At 41.7% G+C, this 17070-nt stretch overlaps 1 protein-coding gene across 1 annotated transcript; it reads right to left on the bottom strand.

Annotated features, from left to right (window-relative positions):
* Nucleotides 1–1362: 1362 nt before the first annotated feature.
* FUT4 (fucosyltransferase 4) lies at nucleotides 1363–4417 on the bottom strand. The gene has a single exon (XM_066370830.1). The coding sequence runs from the start codon at nucleotides 3823–3825 to the stop codon at nucleotides 2239–2241; it is 1587 nt and encodes a 528-aa protein (XP_066226927.1). The 5' UTR covers nucleotides 3826–4417; the 3' UTR covers nucleotides 1363–2238.
* Between the last annotated feature and the right edge of the window lie 12653 nt (nucleotides 4418–17070).

Raw genomic sequence — 17070 nt, 5'->3', positions numbered from 1 at the left:
AACCCAAACTCTCCCCCAATGCCCCATGTAGAGTCCAAATAACACCAAAATCATTAGCCAGTATCTCATAAGGACTCATTTTAGGAACAGAGTTTTTCTTTTTTCTTTATTGGATGGTTGATACTTTGTAACTATAACCCTGCCTATGCTATATTATTTTAATAAGGAAATTTTACCTATGAATTTAATTTCTCCTTTAAAGATTAAGAGAACTGCAGTGCTTTTCAGATTTTAGTGAGCTTTTTAAGTGAGTCTACAACAAATGCAGATATAAAACTTTATGATTCAGCTAATTGTAGTAGTCAATAACAAAATTACTATTTACAGCAGAACGCTGTATAAACCTAATTTAATCTTGGCCCCTACCTACAATAATTAGTCATTGAGGGTCCTTATTATAATAAACCTAGGAGAAATATAAACTATTATTTCAGGCTGTAAATCAGCTTGCTTTGTAATTATTCATTTATGGCCTGTATCACTAAGAACATCACTTTAAACATGTTCTGCCCATTGATTTATCAAACTTCAGTTTACTTGTTGTCAGTGGTAGACTGTAAGAGTCTTAAAAAGAGGGATCTTGCCTTACATATTTTTTTTTCCTGTGTCACCCCAAGCCTCATGTTTGGCACAGAGTAGGCACATGGTAACATCTATTGAATATGCTGCTTAAAACAACTTTTCAAGTCAATGCATATATTTTCAAAGTTGGTCCAATGGCACAGTCTCAAGGTCATTAGAAACAATAGAGTATACATACTACTATGCAGTGTAGGAGGGAAATCTGCTGGACCCAGGGAGAACTACAGATTTACCGTATTTTTTCCTCCATAAGACGCACCTGACCATAAGACACACCTACGGTTTTAAGAAAGAAAATAAGAAAAAAAAATCTGAACCAAATGGTGTGTTAAAATATTTAATAAAATACCATATTTTTCGTTCCATAAGGCTCACGGGCATTTTGCCCTCCACTTTTGGGAGGAAAAAAGTGCATCTTATGGAGCAAAAAATACAGTAGCTTTTAACAAGAGACAAAGTTCATCGCAGACACTAATTTGGTTCCATCTCTTAACTGAACATTTAACAACAAACCAACAGAATCAAACACAGCCATTAACAGACACCATGAAACTTTTTCCATTTTGCATGATTCCATAACACAGTACAATCTATTTCACTGTTCTGCAGACAGGTAGGTAATGCCAGTACCCCTGGAGGACTGATATTCCAGTTTAAATTTCAGGTCCAGTAAAGACACAAAATAAGTAATTTTGTGGAAAGTGACACTGTGGCTTCCTTCTCTTCTGGCTGTAAACAGTCTTGTGTTCTGGGAAGAGGAGAAAAGAAGGTTGCTTCCACTTTATTTTCACATCTGTAATTTTAATATGCTTAAAAAACCCAGCTTATAGACATACATACACAGAAGAAACTAGTTAGGGGATCGCTATTCACATTGTAAAGGGATTCTCCATAAGGTTTTATCATATACTGAACTCCCACCCTAGGGCCGTAAATTTGGGATGTGATTGAAAGCAGCTTTTCAGGAATACATTTGTGTAAAGAGGGGTACACTTATATATTCTTGTCCAAGGACAATCCAGCATCTTGTTTCCATTCATGGGGCTGGAGAACAGACAGTACTTGTTAAGGACCACAAGTCAACAGACTCTTGGACAACCTTTCTCACTTTTCTTAGCAGCTGAGGCTTTGAGGAATTCAACCAACAAAAAGAAAGATCCCCTTGTGGCCACAGTCCTTCCACTATCCCCCAACATGGCTCTTTCTAAAACCAGAGGTTTGCTGCACATTGGTCCAGTGAAATGCAAAACGAGGAGCAGTGTGTATGACATCTGAACTCAGCACAGGCCACAAATATGACCTGTGGGAGATAAGAAAATTCAGAGCAAATGGATCAACGGCTTCTTTTAGTTAAGCTATTTCTTCAGCTCTGCCCTGGGTTAGTTACAAGATGAGGAAGGGCCCCCACTTCATTCCTGAACACTGATGCCCATCAACAGCAGAGGGAGCCCAACAGCTACTTCCACACAAAAAAACTAAGACCTGAATAGGGATCCTATCCACCCAGTCATTGTGCTGAATAACACTGGCAAATCATCTTTTTTCCCAAAAGTAAAACCTTAGTCCCATGATTCAGCGCTCAAGGTGATGCGTGCTGGCAGAGGATCAAAAGCTGATGACTTGACCTCCCTGAGTTACACCCAGAGGAGACTGGCTTCACCTCTCAAACCAGCGAGCCAGGTTGCTTACGCTTTGGGTCCGGTCCCCGGCCCTCTGCACAGCCTGGCAGGCCAGGCACCAAGGCTCATCCCAAAAGGAAGTTATGTGCACAGCATAGCTCCGTCGCCAACTGAAGTAACGGCGGTAGACAGCCTGGTTTCGGTCGAGGAAGCGCAGATAGGCGGCCAGGGAGGAGGCATTAGGGAAGTCGTCTACGTGGATGAAGGCACCGCGGGGCATAAAGCGCTCATAATTGGCACGGCTGGGGCCCAGTACCACCGGTACTGTGCCAGCCAGCAGGGCGTTGCGCCAGAGCTTCTCGGTGATATAATCCAGATGTTGTGAGTTTTCGAAGGCAAGGTAGAATTTGTAGCGGGCCACCGTGTGCAGAAGCCCAATGTCAGGCACAGGCCGCCGGGTCCCGCCCTTGCCGAACACATCCACAGACATATGCTGGCTCAGCTGGTGGTAGTAGCGGACCCGGGCCTGACGCTCATCCCAGTTGCTTACAACCCAGGCCACCAGACCCCGTTTCCGAGCCAGCGGGGGGACCAGGCCTGGTGGTTGGTCGCTGGGATGGGTCCTGGGGTAAAGGTAGCCATAAGGCACAAAGATGTCTGAGTCAGCCCGGTAGGAGAGCGTCCAGTTGAAGAGGTTACCTCCCAGGCTTCGCAGTCTGGGGCAGTGGGAAGGCGACTCGAAGTTCATCCACACCCAGCGCTGGCCCGGGGGCCTGTGGCTCGAGGCAGCCAGGGCTTCAGCAGCTATCACCTTCGCTTCCTCCTCGTCGTCCAACACCCGCAGCTCCAGCTTCTCCGTTGGGCGCCCGCGGCCGCCCCAGGGCGGGGGCCAGTCCGGGGATCCCTTCACGAGGTCTCGGTGGTGGAAAAGCACAGCCTGGGCTTCCCCGTAGTTAGCACGGTCAGTGAGCAGGCGGCAGCCGCTGATGCTGAAGCGCAGCCAGCAGTCGGGGGGCGGCCTCGCGGCGCTGTCGCGCCCCGCAAAGGGCTCCCACCACAGCAGCACGCCCACCGGCCGCGGCGGGGCGTAGGAGGTCCAGGGCAGCGGCGGGAGCTGCCCCCAGCAGGCATAGGCGGCGAGAGCGGTGCACAGCAGGCCGGCGGCCGCCAGCGCCGAGGCGGTCTGCGGCAGCCCCCGCGCTCGGCGCCGCCCGCGCAGCCGGCGGGCCACCGGGCCCCACGGCGCCCCCATGGCGCGCGCAGAGAGAGCCGCCGCAGCTGGCCGTGCGTCCGCAGGCTTGGAGCCTCGGCGCCCGCTCTCATACTGCCGCTGCGGGTCTAGCCGTCGTAGCCGCTCGCCGCCGACCCTGGACCCGGAGAGGGCGGTCCCGGAACCCCAGGGCCCGCGGATCCTGCTCCCCTCCCCGTAACTCCCCGCGGGGCGCGCCGCCAGAGCGAGGTGAACAAGCCGGGCGGCCCAGCCGGGCGCCGCCCCGTCCCTCCCCTCCCCGGCGCCCCCAGCCCGACCAGCCCGGCCAGGCCCCGGGCGTTTCCTGCTGCACCTCCGCTCCCCCTCCGCCCCCTCCACTGCTCCCGGAGTCCCGGCTGCGTCCCACAGGCTCATCACCCGTTACTCCGGATCCCGTCTCAGGGTGTCCCCAGCCTTCCTGCGCAAGCCCACCGCTCAAGCGTTGCGCCCGAGCCGCTGGGAGCTGCCTCCCAGATCTGCCCCGGTGCTCAATCGCTGTGGCCGGAACCGCGCCTTCGAGGGAGGGCCGGGCTCATGCCAGGGTGCACGCAAGGGACGCGAGCCCTTCCAAAAGCCGCTTCGGCGCGGGAGCCGGCGCAGGCACCGAGGTGAGGCGAGCCGGGGGTGCCCAGCTTCCTGGCTGAACGGAAGACCAGAGTCCACTTCCTTCCTCGCAGCCCAGCTAAGGCCAGCGACGCCTGCCGGAGAGAGGGATTCAGAAAGTCGCAATGACCTTGACCTTGTGACCTACAGAGGACTGGCCAGTTGTGCAGTCAGCTTCCCACGGCACGGACCACAGAGGTTTTGTATTTTGTGAAACCAAGTTTTAAGGTGAACAATTAATGTTCATAAGAACATTCCCTTTGCCTACTGCCCCAGCAGAGGATGGAGAGGAATAAGACGTTTTCTAAGCAACTGCGTTCCATGGTCCATACGTTCCTTCCAGTGCTCCCCCACAGAACACACCTGACTACCCCTGCCCACAGCATTCTTTGTGCTAGGATTTAGGAGGACTCCTGAAACCCAAGATAAAGATAAGGCTCTTGAGACCTTTGTCCTCAGGGTGCTTCCCTCCTATTCAGTGAGGTTAAGGAATGAACATCACTATTAATTTTACAAAGCACTTAAGGAAGAATTACCGCACTTAAATAGATTATGAAAAACACTCTGGACTATTAAGTGATGACTAAGAGAAGTATTATAGCACCCAAGTTTAGGGTATGAAGGATTAGTATCACACTGGCCTCTCCAGGTTTAGCAGTGAGGCAACAATCAAGGATTCTACAGCTGTTGTAGATTTTTTCCCCTATGGTTTAAATTTGAATTTCTAGGTTTAGGCCTTCATTTATGTTACTAAATGTTTATTCAGCAAAATTCTAAGTAGTCCGTGTATAGGCTGCTGACCTATCCACGAGGAAAGGAGAGGATTTGGAGAGGAGGAGGTTTTGAGAAAACTTTTAATAGATCACGGCTGTGCATCAGCGGTGCCCCAGCCCAGTGCTATTTAAGTTACAGATGTTAGGGGAGAAATAGACTTTCTGGGAATGGGGCCAGCCAGTCAGAAGTTTTTGATGTTATGCCATTTGCATTTTTTTGTGTGTGTGTGAAGGGCTTTTTCATGAAAAAATCAACTCCAGATTGTAAATGCTTTTATGAAAATAGTTTTGGGTGGCACTGCCTGCTGGCCCTAGTAACAGTTTGGGAGCTGAGTGGACAGCGTGAGGTGCTCTGGTTATACCTATCAACGTAGTAACACTTTCTCCTGCGAACTAACACTATTTATAGTTCTTTGTTGTTTTTTTTTAATTTCATAGAATCATTTTCAAGCTAGTTAAGCAAATTGTCATTGAAATCAGAAATTTCAGTGATTCTCTACTGTTTATAATTTAAAAGAGAAAAGCTATAAATGAACAAGTAAATTTTTTCAAACAAACGAAAGGACATATTGGCTTTGTTATGCAATTTAAAAGGCTATATATTTATACACATTTCTCCCCCACTTTAGTTAATTAAGACATCATAGATAGAGCCTAACATTGTGTCCAGTGCATTGGTAAATATTAACCTGCTTGCCTGCTTCCTCCCCCTACTCCCAGTTTTCCCTGAAGTCCTCCAGATACTCCAATTAAACCAACTTGTTATTGGCAGAATGGCTCAGATATAAATATCAATTTCCATTCTGTCCACTTACCTTGGTTGGGTACAAGACCACAAACTGTCCCTACTTTAGTCTTACCTTGGGGGGGGGGATACTTAGCAGGAGAGTATGACTGCATCAGTGAAACCAGTCATGACTTCTCTACAAACTAGTCATTCACCACATAAGGACATTTTAGTCAATGACAGATTGCATATAAGGCCCTGGTCCCATAAGATCATAACAGCTGAAAAATTTCTATTGCTTAGTGACATTGTAGCTATCATAAGGCCATAACAGGACACATTCACTTGGGTAAACCTACTGTACTGCCAGTCACATAAAAGTATAGCACATACTTGATAATGATAATAAATGACTATGTTACTGGTGTATGTGTTTTCCATACAATATTTATCATTATTTTAGAGTGTACTCTATTTATTAAAAAAAAAGTTTGTAAAACAGTGTGCTTTGTAACACTCAAAGCAGCCTCATCCATTTTGTCTCTTTGCCCTGCTTTTTCTTTTTCTTTTTCTTTTTTTTTTTGTGTGTGTATTTTTCTGAAGTGAGAAGCAGAGAGACAGACACCTGCATGCTGTAGACCGGGATCCACCCGGCAAGCCCACTAGGGGGCGATTCTCTGCCCATCTGGGGCGTTGCTCCACTGCAACTGGAGCCATTCTAGCACCTGAGGCGGAGGCCATGGAGCCATCTTCATTGCCTGGGCCAATTTTGCTCCAGTGGAGCCTTGGCTACAGGATGGGAAGAGAGAGACAGAGAGAAAGGACGGGGAAAGGGTGGAGAAGCAGATGGGCGCTTTTCCTGTGTTCCCTGGGGCTGGGAATTGAACCCAGGACTTCCACATGCTGGGCTGACACTCTACCACTGAGCCAAACGGCCAGGGCCTGTCCTGTTTCTTGATTGCATCATTTCTCTTGTGCTTGATTTAATCTCATGTTGTTTTGATATTGGTTCTGATACTGGTTCTGATTTATGTATGTGGTTTGTGTCGTGTCATAAAAAGCATTTTCTAAAACCCACACTTGGAGAAGCTTAGGTATTGCAATAAGATTTGTTTGGAGTTGAAATATACTGCTCACAAAAAGTAGGGGATATTTCAAAATGAATATGAAGCTATAAAAAAAAGAAGCATTTGAATTTTTCTTTATTAAAAAAGAACATCAGAAAAGCAAACAATAAGTTGAAGAAATGCAAATGAGATGTAAAACCAACTTTTATTTCATTGGTGAAAATGCACTATACAAAAGGCTGAAAGTACTGGAGTATCTCCACGCTCACTGATCCCCTAATTTTTGTGAGTGGTGTAGAAGGTAGTTCACAAGTTCCCAATGCCTTATTTCCCTCTGTCTCGCCAAGGAAAAAAATCCAGCCTAGCCTTCAGTAAGCCCAGTATAAAGATCAAAGTCCAGATATTCTGCACCATAGTTTTAGCCTATATCAAAGCACAGCCCAGTTCAGGCACTGTTCAAAGTCTGTACTTGGGAGACTACCTGGCTGCCAGCCCATGCAGCATGGCTGCAAACACGGTGAGTGCATTCCCAAGCAGGAAGACAAAAGGGGCTGGATCTCTTTTAGGCCATGTTTATATTTTTGGACTGGGAAACACTAGCTCCCTTTAAGCTAATCAATCAGCTTTGTGCAGTAACATTCTATACAGGCTTGTAGCCTAGAACATATAGGGTATAACCGGCGAGGTTTGTGTAAGTACAGTCTTAGGATGTTTGCACAAGGACGAAATCACGTAAAATCAACACATTTCTCATAATATCTCTGGCTCTATTCTTAAATTGTCCCCATTGTGTGTTCTTTTTTTTTTTTTTTTTAAATGTAACTTCAGAGAGAGACAGAGAGGAGAGAGAGAGAGAGAGAGAACCCTGTTGTTCCACTTATGCACTCATTTGTCAGTTCCTGTATGTATCCTGAATGGGGATCAAACCCACAACTTTGGTATATCAGGATGATGCTCTAAGCAGCTGAGCAACCCAGCCAGAGCGCATCTCCATTGTTAAGTGGTATGTGACTGTACTGATTGAAGGTCATATACATTGATTTATTCATAGGGCAATGGTTTGTTCTTATTTTAAAAGAATGAAGAGGAGGAAGATAAAGGAAGAAGAGCATTAAGGGAAAGTAATACTGCCAGGTGTTCTCATCTGCTCATTTAACGAACTGAGAAACTGGGATGAAAAACACTGTTTCTATCTTCAAGAATATGTAAGAGAAACAGACAGGGGAGAGGGAAGAGATCATGGAAGGCTTTGAGAAAGTGTCTCCCGGAATAGTTAGGAACAATTTAAATGAGGGAAGAAGCCTGCCAGGCGGTGGCGCAGTGGATAGAGCTTTGGACTGGGATGCAGAGGACCCAGGTTCGAGACCTCGAGGTCGCCAGCTTGAGCACCGGCTCATCTGGTTTGAGCAAAAAGCCCACCAGCTTGAATCCAAGGTCGCTGGCTCCAGCAAAGGGTTACTCGGTCTGCTGAAGGCCCGCGGTCAAGGCACATATGAGAAAGCAATCAATGAACAACTAAGGTATTGCAACGTGCAATAAAAAACTAATGATTGAGGCTTCTCATCTTTCTGTTCCTGTCTGTCTGTCCCTATCTATCCCTCTCTTTGACTCTCTCTGTCTCTGTAAAAAAAAAAAAAAAAAAAAAAAAAATGAGGGAAGAAGAGGGCTAAATGTGGGATTCAGCCAGTCCGCACAGGTTCGGTAGAACCGATTCCTAATGTTTTGTTGAGTTTGAAGAACTTGTTGTTAAAATGGCTCTTGTAATCAGGGTTCTCTCTAAGGTGGGCGCCTGGGCAGCCGCCAAATGTGGAAATCATGAATTTACATTCCTTACTCTTTTTTAACATTCATCTGCACAACAGCGTATTCTAAGCCCTGGTAGTAATGTTCATTCCGTTTATAGGTAAAAGAAATTGAAAATGAGGATGCCAATCAAGAAGCAATATGGAAATATCTTAAATAACAATTTTATTGCTTTTATGTCAGGTATTATTTAATGTTTTTTCATTAATATTTTAAAACTCCTATAACATAATCTGGTTTTACACAAAACTCTTTTATTGTTCTTACTTACGTATTAAATGCATGAAATAATAAACTACCTTTTGGTATATAGTTTTTTCTATACTTAAAATGGTTATTAGGACAGAGAACCGGTTGTTAAGTTATTTGAATCCCACCACTGGCTGAGATGTTAGTCTTAACAAAAGGAGTAGCACACCCAAAGGCCAGACAGTGAGGACTGGGACAAAAGGTTAGGAATTACGAGGGTTCGGTTTGGCTAAGGAAGTGAGGTTTTATCCTGAAGGCTGTGGAAAATCCTTGAAATGTTTTAATAAAGCAGGGGAACAAGATAGACATTAGCATTTTTAAAAGCTCATTTGGGAGAGGAGGTGAGTAAATGGAAGGGGACATGAGGTGGGCTTCTGGTGTGCTGGCCATGTTTATCATCACCGGTTCTGGTTAATGGGTGTGTTTACTCGGGGAAGTTCGTCAAGCTGCATGCTTACATATGTACTTTTATGTGTATATGCATATATATTATACTTCAGTAAAATATTTTTTTATGAAAAATCATTCTGTCATTGGGTGAGTTGGATTTTAGGGCCCAGGATAAGAGGAGACATAAGAAATTCAGTCAGAAAGCTATTGCTATAAATCAGATGTGCAACAAAAAGGGTCTGAACTCAGTTGCTGTGAGAATGAGAAAGAAAATTTAAGGAGAATAGAGTCAGAGATATTAGGAAGTCCGTCCCTTCCTCCAGGAAGCTGTCCTAGACACCCATATGCACACGTCCAGGATAAGCTCCATGCCCCTCCTGTGCTCCCCCTGTACACCTTCCTATTTCATTCATAACTCCATTCCACGTGCAGATCCAGGCAGCTAGTAGTAGTATTCAGCATCTCACGGAATACTTTTTTCTCTTGTTCTTTTTTATCTTTTTTTTTTTTTTGTATTTATTTTTGGGGGTTTTTTTCCTTTTCTTTTGTTTTGGTTTTCTATTTTTTTTTTACTGTTTTCTCTTTTTTTATTTCAGTGAATACTTTTGGATTAATGAATGCTCTTGATATCTGTGTTCTCCACTAGAATGTCAGGAGAAATTGGTTATGTGAATGACTTGCTGTGACCTTAGCAAGCCCCGTAAGCTTTCGGTGTAAAAATGGTGCACATGTATTCATCAGACATCACAAACAGTGATGGCTATGCTACTCCTTTTGTTAAACTAACATCTCAGCCAGTGGTGGGATTCAAATAACTTAACAACCAGTTCTCTGTCCTAATAACCATTTTAAGTATAAAAAAAACTATATACCAAAAGGTAGTTTATTATTTCATGCATTTAATACTTAAGAACAATAAAAGAGTTTTGTGTAAAACCAGATTATGTTATAGGAAAGAGTTTTAAAATATTAATGAAAAAACATTAAATAATACCTGACATAAAAGCAATAAAATTGTTATTTAAGATATTTCCATATTGCTTCTTGATTGGCATCCTCACTTTCAGTGATGTCTGATGACAGGCATCACAAACTTGATAAAATTAGGTTGGCTGTCATTGGCCCAACCTGGACCAAGTGCTCATGCTTGAAATAATCACTGTGGTCAAGGAACGTCTCCGTAGACTCTCTTTTGGAGCTATGGGGTAGAATCAGCCCCATCTAAACCTCAAAGACTAAGAATGGAGGGAGGTTAGTTCCCCAAAGGAGAAAACACTAGTACCTGAAGAAGTGAGCAGACAAAAACATAGCCATATGTAAAGAATTATTATTATTCAAATGAACTCTAAGTCATCTTAGAACTTTAAGCATTTTTTTAGCAATTTTTAACTTGGTAACAAGTACATAATTGTATATACTTAAAGGCCTCTTCGCTTCTATAAACTGTTACACAGAAAGAACTGGCTTTCCATTGCAAACGTGAACAAGGTCGGGTATAAAGGAAGGCTTCTGGAACCCGAGGATTGATAAAGCAGACGAGAAAAAAGCTTTGCAGATCAAAGCTCATGTTATCAAGCTGAACGAGTATCACTCACAACATGTCCAAGAATGACGTATTTAGTTCCAGAATTTAACATAGGACACTGTTCTCTCAGGGCAAGAACCAGGCCAACTGCGGTTCCTAGAAGTCTAACTCATTCTTTGTTCTTCCCCAGGGAATTAGTTCATTTTAAGCCTGCCCTTGTGCTCCTCTCTGGAGACATTTGATATTTCTTAGGAAGCCCAGGACACATGTCTAGTGTGTTTGGTCTTGCCCAGCACCAAGCTCTGCCAGCCTAGGCTCCAGGAGGCTACCCTCAAATGGTTGCTGTTTTTGATGGATCTGAGATTTCTGTGACTTAATATTGATTGACCTGCTAGGTATACTTTCAGTTTTTTTCCCTTCAATTCCAAGTCTGTCCCAGTATTATGTACTTACTGAGAAATGGGGAGCAACCAGTGAGCTGATATGGTTAGAAAGATTAATTCATATGCAAGTAGGTGCAGATTGTTGTTTTGGTGACAGATGAGTATAAAAATGTTAAAAAATTATTAAGAATTGTGTAACTTTAATAATCCACAATTATTTGTGATCGCCCTATTAAATTCTTGATAGAATAATAAACCTAACACTAACTTTTAAATTCTTTTTTTCTCTCCAAGTGCAAAAACTTATTGCTCATAAAAGACATTGTTATGAATAGTCAATATAAGGACTTACTATATTTATTTTAGGGTTTTACTCTTTTGCGCATTCAAGTTTTTCCTGTCTACTTACTTGACTGAACAGGTAATACAAGAATTTCGGATGTTCAGAAAAATGTATGTAGTAAAAATATTTGTATATTTTAAATATTTAGAGGTTTTATCTCTGTATTCTTCTTGTTAAACTACTCTATTTTAAAATACAGATTATTTTCAGTCACATGTAAAAATTATAAACTACAAGACTCACACAAAAGAAAGTTATTTTGACTGTGAAATTAACATGTTACTATCACACAGTGCAATGCTTGTTACATATGAAGTATTTAATAAATATTTGTTAAATGAATACACAAGTGAATGAATGAACATCACTATTAATTATATGTTTTAAGATGCACTTATGAAAAAATTTAATTTCTGCTCATGAAGATTATGCAAAAGTCTTTGGACTATAGAATAATGACTATGATAAATAAAATTGCACCCAAGTGTAGGGTAAAAATGGTAAGTATCATACTGGCCTTCCCAAATCCTCTTCAGGTTCACCAGTACTGTCCTCTTACCCAACGGTGGGATTCAAATAACTTAACAACTGGTTCTCTGCCCTAGTAATCATTTTAAGTATAAAAAAGATATACCGAAAAGTAGTTTATTATTTCATGCATTTAATACTTAAATAAGAACAATAAAATAGGTACACAAAACTAGATTATAAGAGTTTTAAAATATTAATGAAAAATATTAAATAATACCTGACAAAAAACAATAATACTGTTATTTAAGGTATTTCCATACTGCTTCCAGATTGGCATCCTCACTTGCAATTTTTTTCACCTATGGACCGAATGAACATTACTATGGGCACTTAGAATACGCTGTTGCACAGGTGAATGTTAAAAAAAGAGTAAGGAATGTAAATTCATGATTTCCACATTGGGTGGCTGCCCAGGCACCCACTTTCGAGAGAACCCTGATTACAAGTGCCATTTTAACAACAGGTTCGCTGAACTCAACAAAAAATTAGGTAGCGGTTCTGCCAAATCGGTGCGAACTGGCTGAATCCCACCAATGCTTTTACCCCCAATCCAGGTCCTCAGTCAAGTGAGTTAGCACAAATCCTGCAGTTTCAGAAACCTCAGTTTATCTGATCTGAGCTTCCTGTGGCCCCTGCCCTGTATCAGTACTTACATGTGCCACACTCAAGGCAGCCAGACCCTAACTCAAGGAGGCAGCCCACTCACTGTAGATGGAGAAAGAGATTTTCACTCCTCTCCCTCTCCCCCTGTCCTCACCTATTTCTCACACAGATCCAGGGCATAATTCACAAAAGAAAGTGGAGGGAAGATGCATTTTCCCCAGAAGTCAGGTAATTCTGCCTTGACTACTAAATTTCCCCAAGCCACCAATCAGACCACAACTGTGGTCGGACTGGGTTCCATCACTCTCAGTCCTGTGATTCTTTCTCTAGGAGGGTTCTGAGGCTCTTGACATGTTAGGAAATACTTATTGGATTCAAGTAAACAAAAGTCGTGCCCTGTAAATGATTTTGGAGAAGTGTGGAAATGGAAGGGTCAATGCCTGTTGCTCATATGGCAAGGAAAAAAACACATTCCTGGAGAAGTAGGAGGACAGCCAAATTTTATAGTTCTGGGTTAAGCTTATTGCAGCCAGATACACCACAGCCCAGAAATCTCACGTGATGCATGAAGGAGAAATCATATTGAAAATACTGGTTATAACAGGATTATTTTCAACCACTCCAGGCAGAACCTTTGGTCTGTTTTCACCCTTAGTAATGTTTAATGCAATTCAGCAAACATTTGGTCTTGAGAGAAAGGGAAGGATGGGTGAATAAACACTGCCCCGGTTTAACTGCATTGCAGGAGCAACTTCTGTTCTGGCAGTTCCACCAGGTTCTGCATAAAAAAACCCCAAAAAAACTTCTTCCTTGAATGAGCTCACTGTTCAAAGACTTAATTTCCTGGATCATCCAAGACAGCAGGGAAATAGCAGCAACTGTAAATCAGAGAAATTAGATGGAAGTGATAGAGGGAGACAGTCTGACCACCCACTCACAGAGCCCACGGTTGGCCACTTCCGTCACTGAACAGCTCTTCTGACTCTTTGGCTCCCGGAAGCTCTCCCGGGCACATTTTCCAATTCACAGTTTAAGGGAAGAGTGATGAGGATTGTTGTTAGATTTTAATATGATTACTCCAGGATGTTGCTGTGCTCCTTTGACAAATAAAATGCTTCGGTTTTCTCTTTACTTTGATAGTAAGTAAGTAAGGCATGAGTCTTTTGTTCTTGTTTCCCAAGAAATACAGGACTGAGAATTGTCCTGTAATGACATTTGCAGGGCTGCACTAGAGGCAGACCTTTTTTGAGCTAATAAACCTGCAAAAGTATAACTTCACACATTAATACTTATTGAATGCCAACCATATGCCAGGCAATTGAGGTATAGCAGAACAAACAAACCAACATTTCTGCCTTGTGGGATAGCTAGCTACCACATGCAACACACCCATGTGAATTATAGCTTTAGAGCAATTCCTGGCCTAAAGCATCCAAGGCTGACATGAGAAGCAGCTGTGATGTGTTAGGCCAGCATACTTGTCTCTTGAAACACCGTTTCCTGGATTTCCTTGTCACTTTGTCCTTTTTATTGATCAGTGTCAGTGTCAGTGTAGAAAGTTCTTTCAGGTCTCTACCTTTGAACCTTTCTTGTCTCCATTTACAACTAGTCAGACAAGGTTTGTCAGATTGTGAGGGAAGATTTTCAAGTTAAAGAGAAGCAAGTTTTCGTTGTAGGGGAGGGATGGGCAGGGGCTCTTTACCCCATAGTTTCCACCATCTCTCCTTTAGCTTTAGAGACATGGAATTATAAACCAGAAGGAAGCCATTCAGCCCACACATGTGCTCCATGCAAGCACTAGAATTAAGTCAGATAAAATTAAAGGCAGTTGTATTTGTAAGGATTCTTATGGTTGTAATTACAGTGACTTACTAGAGGCAGCTTTACACAAAAAATAGGGTGGAAGGAGCAAAATTTCTTACCATTTTAAGTGGCATCATCTACTGGATAGGCACCAGAAAAATTTAATGGTTTGTTATTTAGCAGATGTCACTACCATTTACCATCAAAAGGTAAGAACATGGAGACTAATAGTAACTGAGACATGGCAAGAAAAAAATATGTAAAAGTACCTTGGTGTAGTCAGGGAAGATTTCTTTCATAGCATTCATTGTGTTTGTCTCATATGTATAGCACATATTTATCATATGAAGTTTTTAAATATATAATAGAAATGTATAAAGAAGAAAATGTTTCTCCTCCATCAACACCTCAAGATAACCAGTTTATATTTTGGTATTTAATGAATATACAGTATATAAAAACTAGGATCATATTATAATACCATTTGTATGCAACTTTTCCTCCTTTAATATAAGCTTTATACAGTGCTTTTGCACAAGTTAAAAACATGACTTAATCATGGTTTCATCATATCAAGAACACACAATCAATCTATAGTTACCCATGGTTGGCATTCTTTCTAAAAATAGCCACATTCTGGATCAAACTCTATATAAGGAAAACCACAGTCAACCAGCCCTGTTCATGAACACCGTTTTAGTTAGCATTTTAGTCCCTTACTTACTTTTAAAATTTTTATTTTAGTGTAGTAAGAACATTTAACATGAGATCGACCCTCTTAACAGATTTTTGAGCATACAATACAGTACTTTTACCTATAGGCACAATGTTGTACAGCAGATCTCCAGAGCTTATATATCTTGCATAACTGAAATTTTATACTGTTGATTAGCAACTCCCCCATTCTACTGTATGCCAGGCCCTGGCAACCACCATCCTAGTCATTGCATCTATGAGTTTGACTATTTTATATACACATAGGTGGAATCATGCAGTATTTGTCTTCCTGTGACTAGCTTATTTCACTTAGCATAACGTTATCCAGATCCATCCACGTTAACCTCCAATTCCCCGTGTGTGTGTGTGTGTGTGTGTGTGTGTGTGTGTGTGTGTGTGTGTAGACAAGGATTAAACATTCTGGCATTCTTGGAACTCAGGGGGTTGGGCTCTTGAAATGGACAGCGTTGACACCCAACTTGATCAGAGTATTTTAATTCAAAATCCTTTTGGTTTATTCCTTCTGGAGCACAATCCTGCAGGTTTCTGCTGTGAGAAAAATCTAAGAGGTTTCTTATTTGTTGCAAGGGCCAAAGGAGGTAGAAATGTTTTTTTAAATACCAAGTTTAGAAAAATTGGATGCATAATGAATGCCCATCAATAGGGACAAGATTAAGAAAATTTTGGTACTGTTGTACCAGGACATACTTTATAGCCTATAAAATCAAGATTTACATCAATATACATTACATATGAAAATGATCACATATATGTATGACTAAGTGAAAAAATGCAGGCTATAAAGTATATATGTATAATGTGATAGTATTCTTATTTTTTAAAACCTCATTTTATGATTTCTATCTCTATAAACATTTTAGTTGTAAGGCAAAGGATATATTTTTAAGATAAACCAAGGGATGGATTTCTTTAAAAGATTAAAAAGTTCTCTTTTGAGAAAAATTGTGTTCCATTTCCTGCAGCTAAATAGTCTTCCCAATCACTTTGGCTTTTTATTTTCTACTTCTAATCTGTGTCTTTTACCATGACTATTTGGCCAAATGAAGACATGGGGTGCAAGCCCTATGACACCTAGTCATCCAGTATGCTATAACAACTGTCTCTGGCACAAACTGAGGAAATTCAAGGACCATATAAAATGAAGAATGAGAGTGAGCAAGTTGCAAACATCTTTAGGAAAAAAAAAGCATTTTGTTTTGTTCCTGAATTCAAAAGAAATGCTTCTCTTGTATATCAGATGAGATGGGGTATGTTCACGGTGGTATGGCCTTAGACATTCCATTGTATACCATCAAGAATGAAAATGGCTGTTGGTTTAAGATTGCAATAGATTTTTATCATTTTCAAATAGTGTCCTTGTAATTCTGGTTTTCAAAGAGTGTTTAAATTCTTATTAAATTAAAAACAAAAAAAAGATGCATCATGTTATATAGTAAATTTTTAAACCATCGTCTGTCTACATTTGATGTTTAGATGGTTTCAGGTATTCATTATTATAAATAATCCTGGCAATGAAAAGCCCTTAGTAAGGAAACAGTGCAGGGAAATCAGTCCTCAGTGGAGCACCCAGATGAACCCCCGGGGTGGGAGAGCTTGTTGATTATTTACTGGGCAGGGATAAAGAGGAAGTGAGGAAGGAATCCCTGAGCGTGTTTGTAAAGTCATGCTGGCAGCTCAAGTGCAAACAGGACATTGTTTCTATTGGATGAATAATACTCCACACCCACTGCACTTTTTCTGTGTCATCCTAACATACACGCAAAAAGGTTGATGGTAAGAATTTTAGAAAGGTAAGGTTTCAGATTAGTAAATGGTTTACCCCAGCTACAGGAAGTTTTTGGTGTTACATTTTTTGACTAATTTAAAATGTAATCTCTTCAATTTTAGCCACTGGCCCTAAACACTGTTGTTGAAGTAGCCAGTGACTAGCAAGTTCCATAAACACGGTGGTGGCTGGAACTGGCTTACATGTGGGATCACCTCTAGTGTGTACTCACTAAATGGAAATTTTTATATTAAATCTGGAGAAGTCTGGATCTTGAGTCAAGAGATTATTGAATGTTTCACAGTGTAAATATTTTT

This window comes from Saccopteryx leptura, chromosome 1, assembly GCF_036850995.1.
Source record: "Saccopteryx leptura isolate mSacLep1 chromosome 1, mSacLep1_pri_phased_curated, whole genome shotgun sequence".
NCBI classification, from domain to species: Eukaryota; Metazoa; Chordata; class Mammalia; order Chiroptera; family Emballonuridae; genus Saccopteryx; species Saccopteryx leptura.
Note: the sequence above shows the minus strand (reverse complement) of the source record. Positions and strands in the feature narration are given on the sequence as shown.

Coding starts and splice junctions, on each gene's coding strand:
- FUT4 (XM_066370830.1), bottom strand. CDS start 3,825: ATGAGCCTGTGGGACGCAGCCGGGACTCCGGGAGCAGTGGAGGGGGCG.